Source organism: Sipha flava, unplaced genomic scaffold (genome assembly GCF_003268045.1).
Source record: "Sipha flava isolate LNK unplaced genomic scaffold, YSA_version1 204_pilon_pilon, whole genome shotgun sequence".
Taxonomy (NCBI): Eukaryota; Metazoa; Arthropoda; class Insecta; order Hemiptera; family Aphididae; genus Sipha; species Sipha flava.
In genome coordinates, this window is record NW_020272803.1 from 166098 (window position 1) to 181920 (window position 15823).

The 15823-nt window shown below is 28.8% G+C and overlaps 1 protein-coding gene across 2 annotated transcripts in view; it reads left to right on the forward strand.

Annotated features, from left to right (window-relative positions):
* The window catches only part of LOC112682463, a 242905-nt gene that overhangs the window by 148523 nt on the left and 78559 nt on the right, over window positions 1-15823 (forward strand). For both annotated transcript variants that reach the window (XM_025553067.1, XM_025553065.1), the window contains one exon: window positions 1766-1932. In XM_025553067.1, coding sequence (XP_025408852.1) covers window positions 1766-1932 — 167 coding nt within the window. The remainder of the gene's footprint in view (window positions 1-1765; window positions 1933-15823) is intronic.

The following is a 15823-nucleotide window of genomic DNA, read 5'->3' on the forward strand; positions in this document are numbered from 1 at the left end:
ATACTCGAATAGATGGGTTCTTAATCCATTTGATTAAAGCATGTATGTAGTTGCCATATTTCCAGTCGATAATCACAACCAATTTATAGAACTATTTTTCTGATAAAATAGTATAACTACAATTGTCATCTAGATTTAAATACGTTTTGATTCTCTCAACGAAATGAATAAAAAAATCTAGTAACGGAGGCATTGAAAACATTGGTTCCATTCGTCACTTCTTATATATACAAAAAAGCCTTATTTTCCTAGTAGCATTAAAAACTAAATACAAAATTCGTTTGTTATCATTAAAAAATAATTTACTTAGATGAGTTTCCAACGTCGAATCACGACTAAACAAACTTTTGAATATAAATCAATCATAGTTATAGCATTAATATTTGCTTTTTACTTTATTATTTTTGTATATTATTGTATATTTATAATATAAACTAATTTTTTTTTTTTTCATTATGGTTATGTATTAATTTTGTATTTTTAATATAAATAAAAGGTTGTTTTTCTATATCAGCGTTAATTTATATCTGAATGATACAACTTTCGAGTTGAGAAACGCTGCTACACATGATTGAGAAAAATACTAAACGTATATATATGACAACTGCAATCATCAATATGTTAACACACGGTACATTGGTATGAGTAAAAATGTAATGTATGATGAAGTACATGTTTGTGTAACGATCCACATACCTAGGCTGTGTTAAAGTATATTATTATTCTATGGGACAAAAGTAATATGGATCGTCGAAAAAAATTATTAGAGCTGTCGGGGAAATGTTTAAGCTTGAATTGAACACAAAATACTATTATCATTTATTATTTCAATGATACAATATATAATAATATTAAACTGTTAACCAAAACACACATTTCGAATTGTTATTAGTATCAGAAATTGCAGTATACACATTTTTATTATTTTTACTTTTAAAAATAGACAGTTTTTCGTTACGAAAAATTAAATTTATTTTCATCGATTGTTATGGATTGAAAAGGTTTGCTCCTAATGCCGCATAGTTTATAGTTAATGATATTCATGACTTTAAATTTTTTACTGAAATTCTGAATAATTAAACCGTGTATGCGTACCTATGATTATTTTTATTTTCATACTTAATATACCTGACTACATTAATACACAAAGTAAAAATGTTTCCATTGGCAGGCATGCCGGACAGCTAAAATGTGTACACAGCGCATGTGATGTATCATGTTACAATAAATAAAATTAGATCTTTGAAGGAGTTATGTTAAATTAATATTTACTCGTTTTCTTTCTGTAAAATAGGTAAACGAAGCATCAAACAACTGTGGGTATTTAAGAATTTTGTATTATGTTTATGTTACGCGTTTGCTATAAAATGTAAAATTATTGTTTGTTTATCATTATGTATCGTAAGGAGTCCAAGCGCTTTACGTCTCCCGATGATGAATGTAAAATGATTACATTTATTTTTTATTTTTACTCCAATAAAACATTAACATAAATCCGTATAAATTGCTAACACGCCTTCGCTGGCTCTATCCCGCGTTGTAACAAACAATAATAATAATAATAAATGTTATTATAAAGTTACGCAGTCTTCTAGTCGAATAAATGCCGTTTATTACTACGGTATAAGACCACGTGAAACTCCATAACCCCACAAGCTGAAGCACGTTAACGATGTACATAAATAGTATTATTATCTGTTTTGGAAATATTATAATTACTACAGGTTCGGCCGTTTGTACATCTGTTTAATTTCTATGTTCACAGTTGGTGGTTGAAATCAATAGCCAAGTGGCTCAGTTCCGGGAACTACTGGTGCACATCGGTACGGCTCGAGATTCGCCGGAAACAAGAGAAAAAATTCGAAAGTTACGAAGAGGATGTGTGGATACATGCAAGCACACCAGTCAATTACTCATCCCTCAGATGAGAGGGTAAGTTTTGCACTTGGATTCAAGACCCTTTGTTAATATTAAAATATATATGCACGCGTATGGGGCTCTGTGTAAAGGATTTTATAGACGGATGGTTACGAGAAAATTAAAATTAAACACAGGTTTTGATTGGAGTATTGCATGGTAAAAATTTTTAAAAGTAAACTATTCTTGTATCGTAAAACCAGTGGGTGAAAAAGTTCTCAACTTTAAAAATGCACACGATAAACAACGTGTGATATTATTTTTAAATATCTCTTTATATAATGTTTACTGTGATCACCGTTTGACAAATTGTCAGTTAAAAATAGTCCTAAATATCGATATTTATTTACAACTAGAAAGTTTGATTGATTTTACTGACCAGGTCAAAGGTGATAAAATAAAATCTGTTGGTGAATCTCATTAATCTGGATCTCGCCCTTGACCGTAAGTCATACATTTTAATCTTATGTTAGATCCAAATTGCTATTCATATTTTATCTCAAGGATTCATAATGTACTGTAATGTTTGTCATTATTTTTATGTTCGAGTAAAAAGATTATAGTAAACAAATTAATACGAGTTTAGCCAATGGACTTTTAAGTCACGACAACATTCTATTTACGTATGTGATAAAAAAATTTAGTACTTATTGAGTTATTTTTCTAGTTGAATCAACAATTAAACCCATTTATATTTATTACAATACTATGCTTCATATTTACACGTAATTTATTCACTGAAATCGTCATATTATTATTCTAAGAGTGTAAGAGCACTATCTTGTCGTGACAGATCTGCAACGTCCGAGAAAAAGAAAGTGAGATACTCGGAAGAGTGTATTATTATTATTATTATTATTATTATATATGAACTCTATGTGTTGTTGACGGCTCCGCAATCGTTCCTTTTTCAAAATCTAGGAGAGCAACATATTTATTCTCACGCCTGGTTAAAAAATAAATAAATAAATAAATAAATAAACAATATAATACAGCTTGCGTATTATACATACTTCGCGGGTGATCGATATTTCTCGTTAATTTATTCGAAAACAAACTGAATAAATTATAGCTACATTTCTTGTACAGCTTATTCCTGTTGTAGTATTTTAAAATAATTTCTAGCCGAATCATATACGTTTTTCTTGCACGAAATCAGTGAACAGCGATAAAAATGATTTTAAACGGAAAAATGTATCTTAAATTTAGAAAATATTACTGTTTATTAAATATCTGAAAAATATTTTTCACTGCCCCAAAAATAAATGTTCTTAAATTAACCATAAATTGATATAATAATACTTAAATAATAAATAATATATAATAAAATAATAAATTATATCATAAGGAATCGGCGGGAATACGCAGTCTACAGTAGTAGTATTCGAATTATGGTGAAATCAATTACATAGAAAACTTTAGATTTCAAAGTTTATACACAATTTAAGTGCACAATGATCAATAAATAATAAAAGGTACCGGGTCGTATAGGTTAATGGACTTGATATTATGAATAACGTCGGAAACGTTTTGCCGTGCATGAGTATTCAGGTAAACGGTCCGTGTTTGATTTGAAATCAAACCGATTCGGCAAAAACTCTAAAAGTTTAACTACAATACGATCAGTTAGCTAAATTCAATTGTGGTTCATTTAAAAAAACCTGATAATCAACAATAAGACATACAAATACAATGTTATCGAAATACTATTAATAACTATTGATTCGATCGTTGCGATACCATCTTAACATAGACTATGACTCTTTCGGGAAATTCATTTTGGAAAATTCTAACGATTTCTGATTTGAAGTAATTATTAAAAATATCATAAATTGATTTCTTAAATTATTTCAAAAATTACTCGTTCCAAAGATATTCGTTAATTAAAACACTATCATCTTTAATATTATTTTTCCATACTGCTGAATTTCTAGTTTATTAAATCTTTTCATCCATATTCACAAAACACATTTTGGTAAGACTATTTCACTTCTTGTATTACGTTATTTCTATTGAAGCGAAAAATTAATTAGTAAACGAATTTAATTTCAAGTACAAATTCTTTTATAAAAAATTACTTGTTTAAACGTTTCGGGAGAAAAAATATGAAAAACATGACGGAATATTAAATGCTCTTGGTTAGGCACGAAGCAAAGCAAGAAAATATTTGGTACAAAATCCTTACTGTAGTCATAAATCATGTTTCTCCCGGACACAACGATAAGTAAAATTTCAAGTCAGCTAAGAGAAAAATTATTCTAAAATGAAAAATAATGAAAAATAATGAAAGTTATATACTTTTAGTGATATTTCGGACTAATGTTGTATAAGTAAAGTATAACCTGTTTCACATCATATAAGTGTATAAAATACACTGTAAACCGTGTAAATAAAATTATCTAATGCAATAAGGTTGAAATACTTGGATATCTCAGTTTTTATGCTTTTCTTACTCTTTGTAATTTTACGACATTTAAAACATAAAAATATACTTTTTACTTGACTTTTTGTTAGTTACCAAACGTGACAGTTACTATACTTATAGAATAGTTGAATGGATAATTGAGATTAACGGTTCTTTAAAAAAAAAATCCGGGATTGTGTCTAATAGAGATAAAGTTTCGTGTATACCATAAGTAATCTATAAATATTTTAACAGTAGACATTAAACTAACAGCATTGTTAACTTTGACTTTATATCTAAAAATGTATGGTCTGAATAATTATTAATTTACAACACTATAGTTCACCTAATCGTTTTGTTTATTAATTGATAATCACGGCGATCATGGTCATTAGTGTTAATTATTATTATTATCATACATATTATTATAACGATAAGTAAAAATATTACTATAACGATCATTAATTTAGGTACGTGATTTTGTTTTAAAAATTTTGAAAGCTCTCGAATTTTAAATAAATTCTTAAATAGTCTAATTCTAAAAGTTCACATATTTTCAATCCAAATACTTGCTTTGATGAAAATAATGAAAATAATACAAATTGGCTTTCTCGAAGTTAGTTTAAAATTTGCAATACTTGTCTACAACAGAAATTTATTCAAAATAAAAGGTCGCAGAATTCATATGGAACGCGATTAAAACAAGATATTACTTTTAACGGTATAGCGGAGTGTATATGGTCAGTTTCATTACCTCAGAGCAAAAGAATTCAATCAAATACAACCTATTTAGATCCAAATCATTATTAACTGTTTTGTGAGTAAGTGTAAACAGTTAAAGTCGTACAACTTCAATTAGCGCATTAATGAACAAACCGTGTAGCAGAGCACATATGATTGTACGTAAACAAATGGATTTTTGTACGCATATAATATTAACGTTATTATTATTATGCATGCATTACAACCTCTTTTGACCTTTGTAAACTTAACTTTCAAAGAACCTAAATATATCCTGTTATTATGCGCGCAAAATATTTGTACCAAGTGTTAAAACGAGAATATAATATAAGCTTGCTTGAAGTAATAATTAACATAAATCGCTATTATTATGGAATCCCTAATAAGAAACGTTAATTTATTAAACATATTAAACGTTGACTTTGTTCGCCATTTATTAATTGTTATACATTACACTTTATTGTTTTTATAATTGTTAGTAGCCCGGAATAATCTAACAACAATAAGATCCTAAACGATTAACACAAGACGATGTGGCTTAATTTACACACGCTTCAAGAACGATTTTATGATTAATCATGAAATATAATTCGGGTCTCATTTTCAAGACATTAAATTATTAAATAGTGTTTCACGGTCGTTTAAATATTGAGTTTGGAACGATACTGATGGAATCCATCAACGTTCAAACAATGATAACTGCAGATACACGGTAAACTATACTTGTATAAGACTCGTATATTATTTAATATTAATGATACCGTGCATGGTACGCTCTTAATTCAAATTAATAAAACATTGATGATTTTGTCGGTTCGCAATAATATTAATAATTAAAATAATCTATTGCATCTAACGGTACAGCGGGTGGATTTTACGTGGAATTAGCACTCACACAATGACTGAAATGTATTCGATAGAAAAAGAGCTTCGGATTTCATCATAGCGTATTTTGTATTGATTTTTTTCTTGTCGTAAACCGTTTGGTGGAAGAAAAAAAAAACATATTTTATACTCTCAAGAACCCCACTTCCCCCCACCACCGTTAACCTTACTGTATAATATCCTCGAAATTCTCAGATTTTGTAGAACCATATACCTATTTGTAAGAGAGCACCACACTCCTATCCTTCTCCGGATACACCACCGTGTAGTGGTGCAATATTGTGCAACTACTATCGTTTGACGTTGATCGATATAAATACAGAATAATCGGATTTCGAATATAGTTCCAGATCAATTAAAACGTGCGTTAATAATGATAATTTAATCTCAATAATTTGAATTTATATTAATGATTTCCCTATTCCGCGGCTTGACTGTAAAAATCGTACACCTATTTACCCACAGCATAGCGATAATGATACTTGACGTGTAATACCCAATTGAAGATACCGGTGAAGTAGAAACAGCCTGTTAAGTATTTTTATGAGTATCCACACATTTTTGACCCCAAGCGAAATCACGATAATAGTTTGGCACGATGGCACGACTTTTTTCCATGATCAAACTTTCGCTTAACAAAACCGTGACGAAAAGTTCAGTGTGGTATTTCATGCGGTCAAAAATTAGATGAGCAAAGTCATTTTTCGGTTATCCTGAAAATTGTTTACCTATCTGGAGAAAAAAAGAAATAAGATAAAACTTTATAATTGATTATTTCATGGAGTCAGCGTGTTTTTATGTTTATACTGCTTTTAATAAAAAAATGTGATTTTAAGTTAGGTTTATAGTTGGAAAACCGAACGTAAAGCTTATTGCAACAGCTATAATATGCAATTATGTGCATAACATGTTTATTTAGTGGCGAACTGAACTTACGCCAAGGACGCGAATTTCTAAGTGGCGCAAAATTGTGCAAAATTCATATTTTATTCTACCTTATTATCGAAATGTGTCCATAATATTTTCTTCAATAGTAGATTTTATCAATTTTTACACACCGTGTGTGAATATAATGATGAAATTATGAGAATATCACAAAGGAATTCATAAAGGAAATTTCATATATAGAAATTTTGAACGTGAAAATGGAAAGATTAAAAATGTATATGGTAATAATAACTTATAAATATAAATTGTAAGAATCCTAAAAAACAAAAATAGTAAAATATACATATTAAAAATTAATATCATAATATAAAATTTTAATAGGTAAAAATACATTTTTTCTAAGTTTTCCAGAGGCAATAGTGAATCTTTCTACGCCACTGTATAATGCTAAATTATTGAAATATTTAGTTTATTCGGACTTTGATTTTTTACGGATGTTGTAATCTGAATAAAGGAAAATATTAATTGATTTCACTAATAACAACGATTATCGTTTAATATTTTTTAATTACAAGTTGATAAAGTTTACTTTTTTGATTTGCAAGACACTGGTATTTCAAAGTATATATATATATGCTAAATACAACTATTTAAAAAAAGTTCCTATTCTCAAAAGAGTGACTTTAACAATATTTTTTTCTTTTGCATTTTTAAACTCATAATTCATAAGTTGATAATATAATAATTGAAATTGGAAAGTAAAACAAAATGTATCTTTCATTATTACCTATAGGTGATATAGTTTTAACAGACTTCATTAAAAATGAACTAAAATAAACCGTAAATAAAAATAAAGACAGTAACATGAATTATAATATTATTATTTGAAAAAATCATTTATTTTTATAAATATAAGTAATACTATGTGTTTGTTGTGATAAATATATTTCTTTAAAATATTATTTTCCTGTCCGTAGTTTGTAAATCTGATGGAACTCGATATGGTTTCATAAAAAGTTTAGATTATTCATCGAATGCACGAGTATTTGTGTATGTGTGTGTGTGTGTTTATTCTTTAAGTTGATAGTTTTTTTTAATACCCAGCAGACGCGGAAACGAAAAAAATAAATTCTACCACGAACACTTGTGTTGACTTCATTCAATTTATAAGTATCGTGGTTTTTCCATCAAATATACACACTATTTTTTATATCATGTATATATTGAAATTGGTGTAATATGATATGCTATACATACTACCCGTTTCAATTCCGAAAATAAATCTAAACTCAACTTATCGATTACTTCAATATTTTTTATATTTTTCTTGTATTTTTACTTATGATTAAGACTCCATTATAGTTAGACCATCGTGATTTATTTACTGCGGATTACTCCTAAGCGCGTCGTAATGCTTAAATTATTTTGTTTAAAATAAAACGGTGCACATAGACATAAAATTTTTAATAATGTATTTTTTGAAAAGTACTGCGCGCTTGATGGTATCTTCTGCAGAACCGAGTGAGACATTTTGGAAGTACATCAACCAAGTTCAAGTTATACTCGTATTTTTTCTGGACTTTTTAAGTGTTTCTGCATTCCGTTATTATATGTTTGATTACGTTTAATGTTTGATTACGACCCCACGAGTAGCTCTGTGATTCTTTTGAGATGAACGTGTTACCACGTCCAATTTTTAGTCGATTTAATATCATCTCTCTTCAACTACACAGTGTCATTGGTTTATTCATTTTTCCGCCGTACTTTTCACTTCCCTCCGACCTGATGTTCAAATTCAACTTTTTGTTTTGCTTTAGGAATACTCATTTAATTAATTAAGTTCAACTTCTGATCAACTTCCTATTGTAACACATGCAGTTTGATGAAGTCATCGAGAAATCATAATCCTGGTTAAAAATGTAATTTTTATACGAGGGTCCTTTTGTAATAGGCCTATAGAACAGCATATCTTATTATTTATTTTACGAATACAAAACCGTACATTAAGTCTAAAATTCTCTTCGAGTGAATTAACGCAATAGAAAAATGATGTAAAATGATCTTATCATGTGTAGTGCGTGAGAAAGAAAACGCATTTCGAATAACAATTAAAGAGCTCAATGACCGCGACTGATAACTGACTTTTACATATATTAAATCAAACATTTTACGTGATTATACGGACTAAACAATTAGTAAAATTAATATTCATCGCGTTTCATGTCGTTCTTATGAACCCACACAATCACTAACATCTGTTTATATAAGACGTGCATAAGTGATTATCATAAAGTGATTAGTGACAAGGTGGTTGTTCACACATCTTGACGATAAATCAATCTAGTAACCAACTCAACCTATATATTTCAATCCTAGAAAAAAATTGTAGTTGGTTTTCCATTAAACTTACAATAATTGTAAGTTTAAACATAATAATACATAATGATTATATTTGTACTTTTAAATTACACTTAAATTATCAAAAAGTGTACTGTAGTTTTTTAAATCCTATTACATCACATATAGTAATCGAAGAACCATTTATTCTTCAACGAGAAATAGTATAAAATTGCCGTTTTATGGACATAATCTGAGGCATTAATAAAATAATCTGAGTAATTCCGTATTCCAACGGACAAATTCATAACACCATTAAAAAAAAAAGTTGTTTTTGGATAATTTTTTCCAATTTTCCAGAATACTAATGAAAAGATCCAAAAATGATCTCCTTAATGTCCTCCATTTGTCGAATTTACAAAAATTAGGTAAAAATAGAGTTTTGTATTAAACTTTCTCAGAACTCGTAAAGTAGAAATGTACATGCCAATATAGGAAAATCAATTTATACTGTTTTACGACAAACTAATTGTTACTTCAATCAGAATTCATAATAATATAGAAATATTAAAATGTTCAAGTTTTCCATAGTTAAAAAATGTATGCGTTAAGGTTGATCACGAAATGTTTTTTGCGCAAATTGGTTACTCAAATTCAATTTTCTTAATAATAATATTACGTGCACAATTGTTAGATTGTTATGGTAACAAGGAAATACTAAAATATTTATACAGGTATACTAGTTGACCCGACAAACGTTGGTTTGTCATATAAATTATTTCTAGAGAATATTTTGCTAGAAAAAAATAACTAATTTAATATAGGTGTGTAAGGATGTGGTATATAAGTGGAAAAGGTATGGAGTGCTGTGAACGGTGACGAAATATAAAAATGAAAAAACATCAAACATTTTTTTTTTTTAATGATTTATTAAAATTGAACCTTTACAATTTTATATATCGCTAATTATGACAATATTATTAAAAAACAATATCAGTCCCTTAATGCAACAGAGTGTAAAGTATTTTTTGTTATCCCATCTTTCGCCAACACAAACAAATTGGATGGTTCGAGAGCACAACATGTATAATTGTCCGTGTGAAAAACATGATGTGCTCAAATCTAAGCCACAGACAGACATCGTTTGGCCTTGAGACTTATTGATAGTCATTGCAAATGCCAATCTAATTAGAAATTGAAGGCGTTTAAATTGTATTAGCACATCTGTGGGTACAATAGGGATTCGCGGTAGTAATATATTTTCACTTTGGAATTTTCCATTTAAAATTATGACTTCGATAACAATTTTCATTAATTTTTTAAAGACTAATCGCGTGTCGTTTCACAACCGTGATAGGTTCAAATGACGAGCAAAATAACCGGAGATCTAACCTTCAGTAGTAAATTATGCGGTAGCTTGCCTGGTAAATCCAATGAGTTAAAAAACTCTGTTGGATAATTTACAGCTTCAATAACATCACAAACTGTATCAATAGATTTGTATGACACCAAGTATCTTGAAATTCAATTCATTGACGTCCACATTTTTTGATGCTAAAATCGCTCTTTCTGCCAATCACTCATGATTTGTGTATTGTCTGTGTACATTGGAAATATTTGGTCAATAAGAGCATCTTGCGAATCAACGATTGTGCAGAAATCGGTCGGTAATTGTATGCTACCAGTTTCATCTGTAGTAACTTTCCCATCACCGACATCTAACAATTGTTTTGAGAATCTTCAGTATGCAGCTTTTTTTGATTGAATCGCAAGTATCGTAATCGATCGCTCTCTATCTTTACATACATGTCGACCATGAATTGCTGACCAAGCTCACGACATCGTAGAATAACGTTGTCCTGATCGTATCTAATCATCAACCGATATGTATAGCATCCTTCGAACTAACATTCTTGTTTGTTTTGGCACCTGTTGCAGGATCTTGCTGTTTACTATTTATGCAATACCCGTTATTTAATACCAAAAATAAAATTAAAAGTTTTTTAATAGTATCATTTAATAATTAATTTTCAATTGCGCAGTTATCGGCCGGGACAAAAATTATTAAATTAAACTACGATTCATTAAATAATAGCACTTAGGAGTATAAAAATAGATAAAAACCTATTCGCAGACCTACCAAATGTATATACAAAATTTCATTAATATCGGTTAAGCTGTTTTGAAGAAGTATGGTCACAAACAATGTGACACGACATTTATATATATAGATTTAATAATAATAATATTATGAATTATATTTTCTGAACTTCTCACAACATCGTACATGGTCTTCCATTTCGAAAATATTGAGTTCATTAGTTTCGTACAAACTCACTGATTTACCTTTCCACTTTTTTATATTGCATATTTCCACACCGTGTCGCTTGTTCGATTATTTTCCTCTCGATATGCCATGAACCGTAAAATACAATAATAATTATAATAAAAACCATATTTGTGCCAAAAAAACCACGTGAATTAATGTAGAATTGTACTATCTGGCCAAACTGATTCGTCTTTTGACCTTTCAATAGTAATAAATGGATTAATAATTTCATCTACGACAATTCGAGTAAACGTTTCATTTTTGTATTTAAACAGCTTTCTCGTCAATAACGATAATCCGTATTCATTCGTACTCCACACAAATATCGATACGTTTAAATCGCATCGAAGTAGTATATGTACACATTAAAATTTATATTTATTCTAGCAGTATTTTCCAAGTACTCGAGAAAACGCGTTGAGAGTATTGTAGAGCCATTACGGTGTCGATTTGATTTTTCCACATAAATAACGTCATCAAGTTTCCAATAATGATTAACATGATTTCACTTGTCTTAGTACGATGAATTTGAGCTATGAGTTAGAAAATAATTAAATTTATTTATTTTCATTATTATTAATATTAATGTATGTTTAATTATGGAAATCAATATTTACCAAACTTGACTGTGAAGAATTGAATTAAATTATTTAGAAGCTCTCCTAGTCACCTGGGCTTAATATATAAAACGGTTTATTTTGTAATTAGATGATTAACCGTTATAACAAATATTGATCATAGTGATGCAGTAATCTGCAGTGTACAAAAAATATATATTATATTAATATATGAGTGTTTTTATTTATATTGTAAACGCTCACAACGAACAAAACTTCAAGGTCTATTGAGACTCCACAGTTGAGTGATAAATTGATTGATGAAAGGTATTGCTGTATTGGTATTCTAAAAACGATTCCGAATGAAAGAGATCGGGTGGTTGAAATTATATTTCTAAAAATGAATGATTTAGTAGTATAATTAAATATTTAGTTTAGTTATATTATAATTATATTATATTATTAGTTATTTATAATTAAATAAGATATGTTGTATTTTTATTCCTAATTCCAACTGCCTAAATTTAGCTCGAATTTCATTCAAAAAATTTCACTCGAAAATTATGAAATATCTATGAAATACTTATTTAAATTCTTTAATGGAATAATGCATGTCAGAATAAAAGAAAGTACTGTACACTTTATCTCAGTTAAAGTAATTTAAAATTTTTTCTCCATTTTTCTCCATTATTCTAAAAATTATTGAAAAATTTATAAAATGACAACCCTCCGACGAATATATAATTTTTTTTTATCAGATATCTCCCATGATTGTTATGTTCGGGGCAATTATTTCAGCCGAAATCATGTACTCAATGCCCCCTCTCAAAAATAAATAAAAAAATAAAAAAAATACACATGATACATCATGGTGAAACCGAAAACAATAACAAATGATCAATATTTACGTTTGAACTTGAATGAGTGTTTTTCAAACCAATTGAACAAATCCATATTATAACGAAAGTGTATTTAATTACTAGAGCTGAATCGTTTGGCCAATCAATAAGTTAACTAATTATTTTAAAGTTATGGAAAAGTTAACGTCTTAACTAAACTATGATCACCCTTAAACTATTTAACGTAGTAATTACGTTACTGGTTTCAACTACCGATCACGTCATAATCGTCAGTCAAACGTATTATATGTGCGTTTGATGAATTACTAATACACGAAAAACGATCGCGTGACGCCCTGTCGGTACGATTTTTGCTTTCTGGTGATGTCGTCCAACAGAGACTTAGTCTGTTATACGATTTTAACATTCCTGTGCACCCAGTGGTTTGTTATTCAAAAAATTTTTATTTTTTTTTTTAATTTAGCGGCCGGAAATGCGTATAGTCCATCCACGACCACTTTGTTACTCGATTTCCACGTCGCGTTTTAATTTTTACTCGGAAATATCAAACATTACCTTAATCTTTTTTTTTCTACTCGTTTTCCTATCAAGGGACCAACACATTTTAATTGTTTTGTTTAATTATTTTGTTCACGCCTAGTGAAAAGAGATTCGTTCAAAACTTTCGGCACTAATTTAAACTTTTATTCCGTACACCCCGTAGAAAGTCGATTAAAACGGTTTACCGTGGATAATTACACGGTCTGAAGATTACGAGACCCAAATCTCGGGTTTAGACATATATATAATATAGATTTATTTATACAATTTCGGTGTCGAGAACGAATAAACTTTCAGTGCGTTTGTTTGTGCCAAAAATAAAATTACGATGTAAAACAACTTTTAATTCTATAAAAATATATAATAAAGGTATTTTAAATACATTTTTAAAATATTAAATCTAAAGTGTGAGTTGAAATAAATGGAGTAGAAATGTCAGACTTGAATGAATGCAAATCTTTTTACTATTTATTACAACATTAATTCAAAAGTCCAAAAAACCTTTTTATATAACTACGCTTACAAATTATAGCGTTTAATGTTAATAGTTAAGAATGATTATCGTCAATAAATTCGTCTGCATCCAACGGGATGGTATAATAAGTGATAATAGTAATGAGTTTAGTATACAGATCAATCAAAAGCAAAGCATAAATTTACATAAATTAAACATTTCTTAAAAAAGTCAATATATTTACGCAGTGGGTAAACAAAACTGTTATCATTATTGTAACATAAAAAAAAAAGAAAAAATACTAATCCAAGAGAGAGGATAAATTGCTCTACGAATTTCCTAAGTAACTTATAAATGTCAACTCTTAGTGAAAATTAATAATAACGTAAAATGTTATTGTTACATTCGTGATTATTTTATTTTCAAAATGTGTTTTTTTGGACGGATTTATTGTAGTTTTGAAAAGTAAGACTTCTAATTGTTGACATAATACTTTACTTTTTATAAATTATTGTTTTTATTTATTAATGTATACAGACGTAGATCCTAAAATATTATATTTTAAATATTGTTTGTACAAAAATACTACAGTAAATTAGTCATCATAAATATAAAAATATATCGCATATAATGAGAGACTTAGAAATAAATATAGAATATAAATTTGAAAAAATAAAAATATATTAAATATAACCAAAGACATATGTATTATCTGAAACTATTAGAATATGAGCTGGGGAGTTTAACATATCTATCTATACTATGTATAAAATTGTAAGGGTTTTTCTTCGACCGCGCTAACCGAGAAAACTACTGAACCGATTTGGCTGAAATTTTTTTTGGCTGAAACCCGACACTCTGCTGAAGGTTTTAGTACCACTTTTGTCAGTAAAAAAGTTCATAAAAGTTCATAAAAAATTAAAAACAATTGTACCTATATTGTGCGTGTACCTATATTATCAATCCGAGATTGATTATTTAAATATTAAAGCGCTTCAAATTGGACGAATGACTATATTATGTCCTAAGTGCCATGCAAAAAAATGGAAAGATGAAACCCATGGACTTTGCTGCGATGACGGTAAAGTTGTTTAACACCAATTTCAGGATATTCCAGACCTAGTTAAAAGTTTAATTGATAATTTTCACCCTCTATCAAAACATTTCTTTGATAATTTTAGACGGTATAATACTTTGTTTCAAATGACATCGTTTGGAGCAAACAAAATAGCTGGAGGGAATTTCATGCCCTCTTTTCAAATTCAGGGTCAAGTGTATCATTTAATAGGTAGTTTATTACCCGAAATTGGAAATAATGCTAAATTTTTACAAATATATTTTATGTCAGAGTCGGATCAAATATCTATTCGAACAAATATAATTCCAAATTTAAAAAGAGGTCTCATTGAATCATTGCAAACAGTTTTGCGTGAAAATAATCACCTCATACAGAGCTTCAGATCTAATCTGGAGTCGAGGTCTTTTGATGAGTTGCAAAACTTTAAGTTAATTATTTATGCTGACAGAGTTCCTCAAGATGAACACAGAGGTCAATATAATGCACCTACCATCGATGAAGTAGCAGTATTATTAATTAATGAAGATAAAGGTCCCAGAGATATAGTTCTGCACGGTCGGAGTGAACACTTGAGTCGAGTTTCCGAATTGAATAGATCTTATGATGCACTGCAATATCCATTGATGTATACTAGAGGCGAAGACAGTTATCACATTAATATTTTACAGAAAAATAACCAAAGTCGAACAAAAACTGTCTCCTGCATGCAATTTTACTCTTATAGGTTTATGGTTAGAGAAACAAGTTTAAATCATTTACATTATTACAAAACATTATTCAGCCAATTCGCCGTAGATATGATGGCAAAAATGATTTCTGAAAGGTGTAATAAT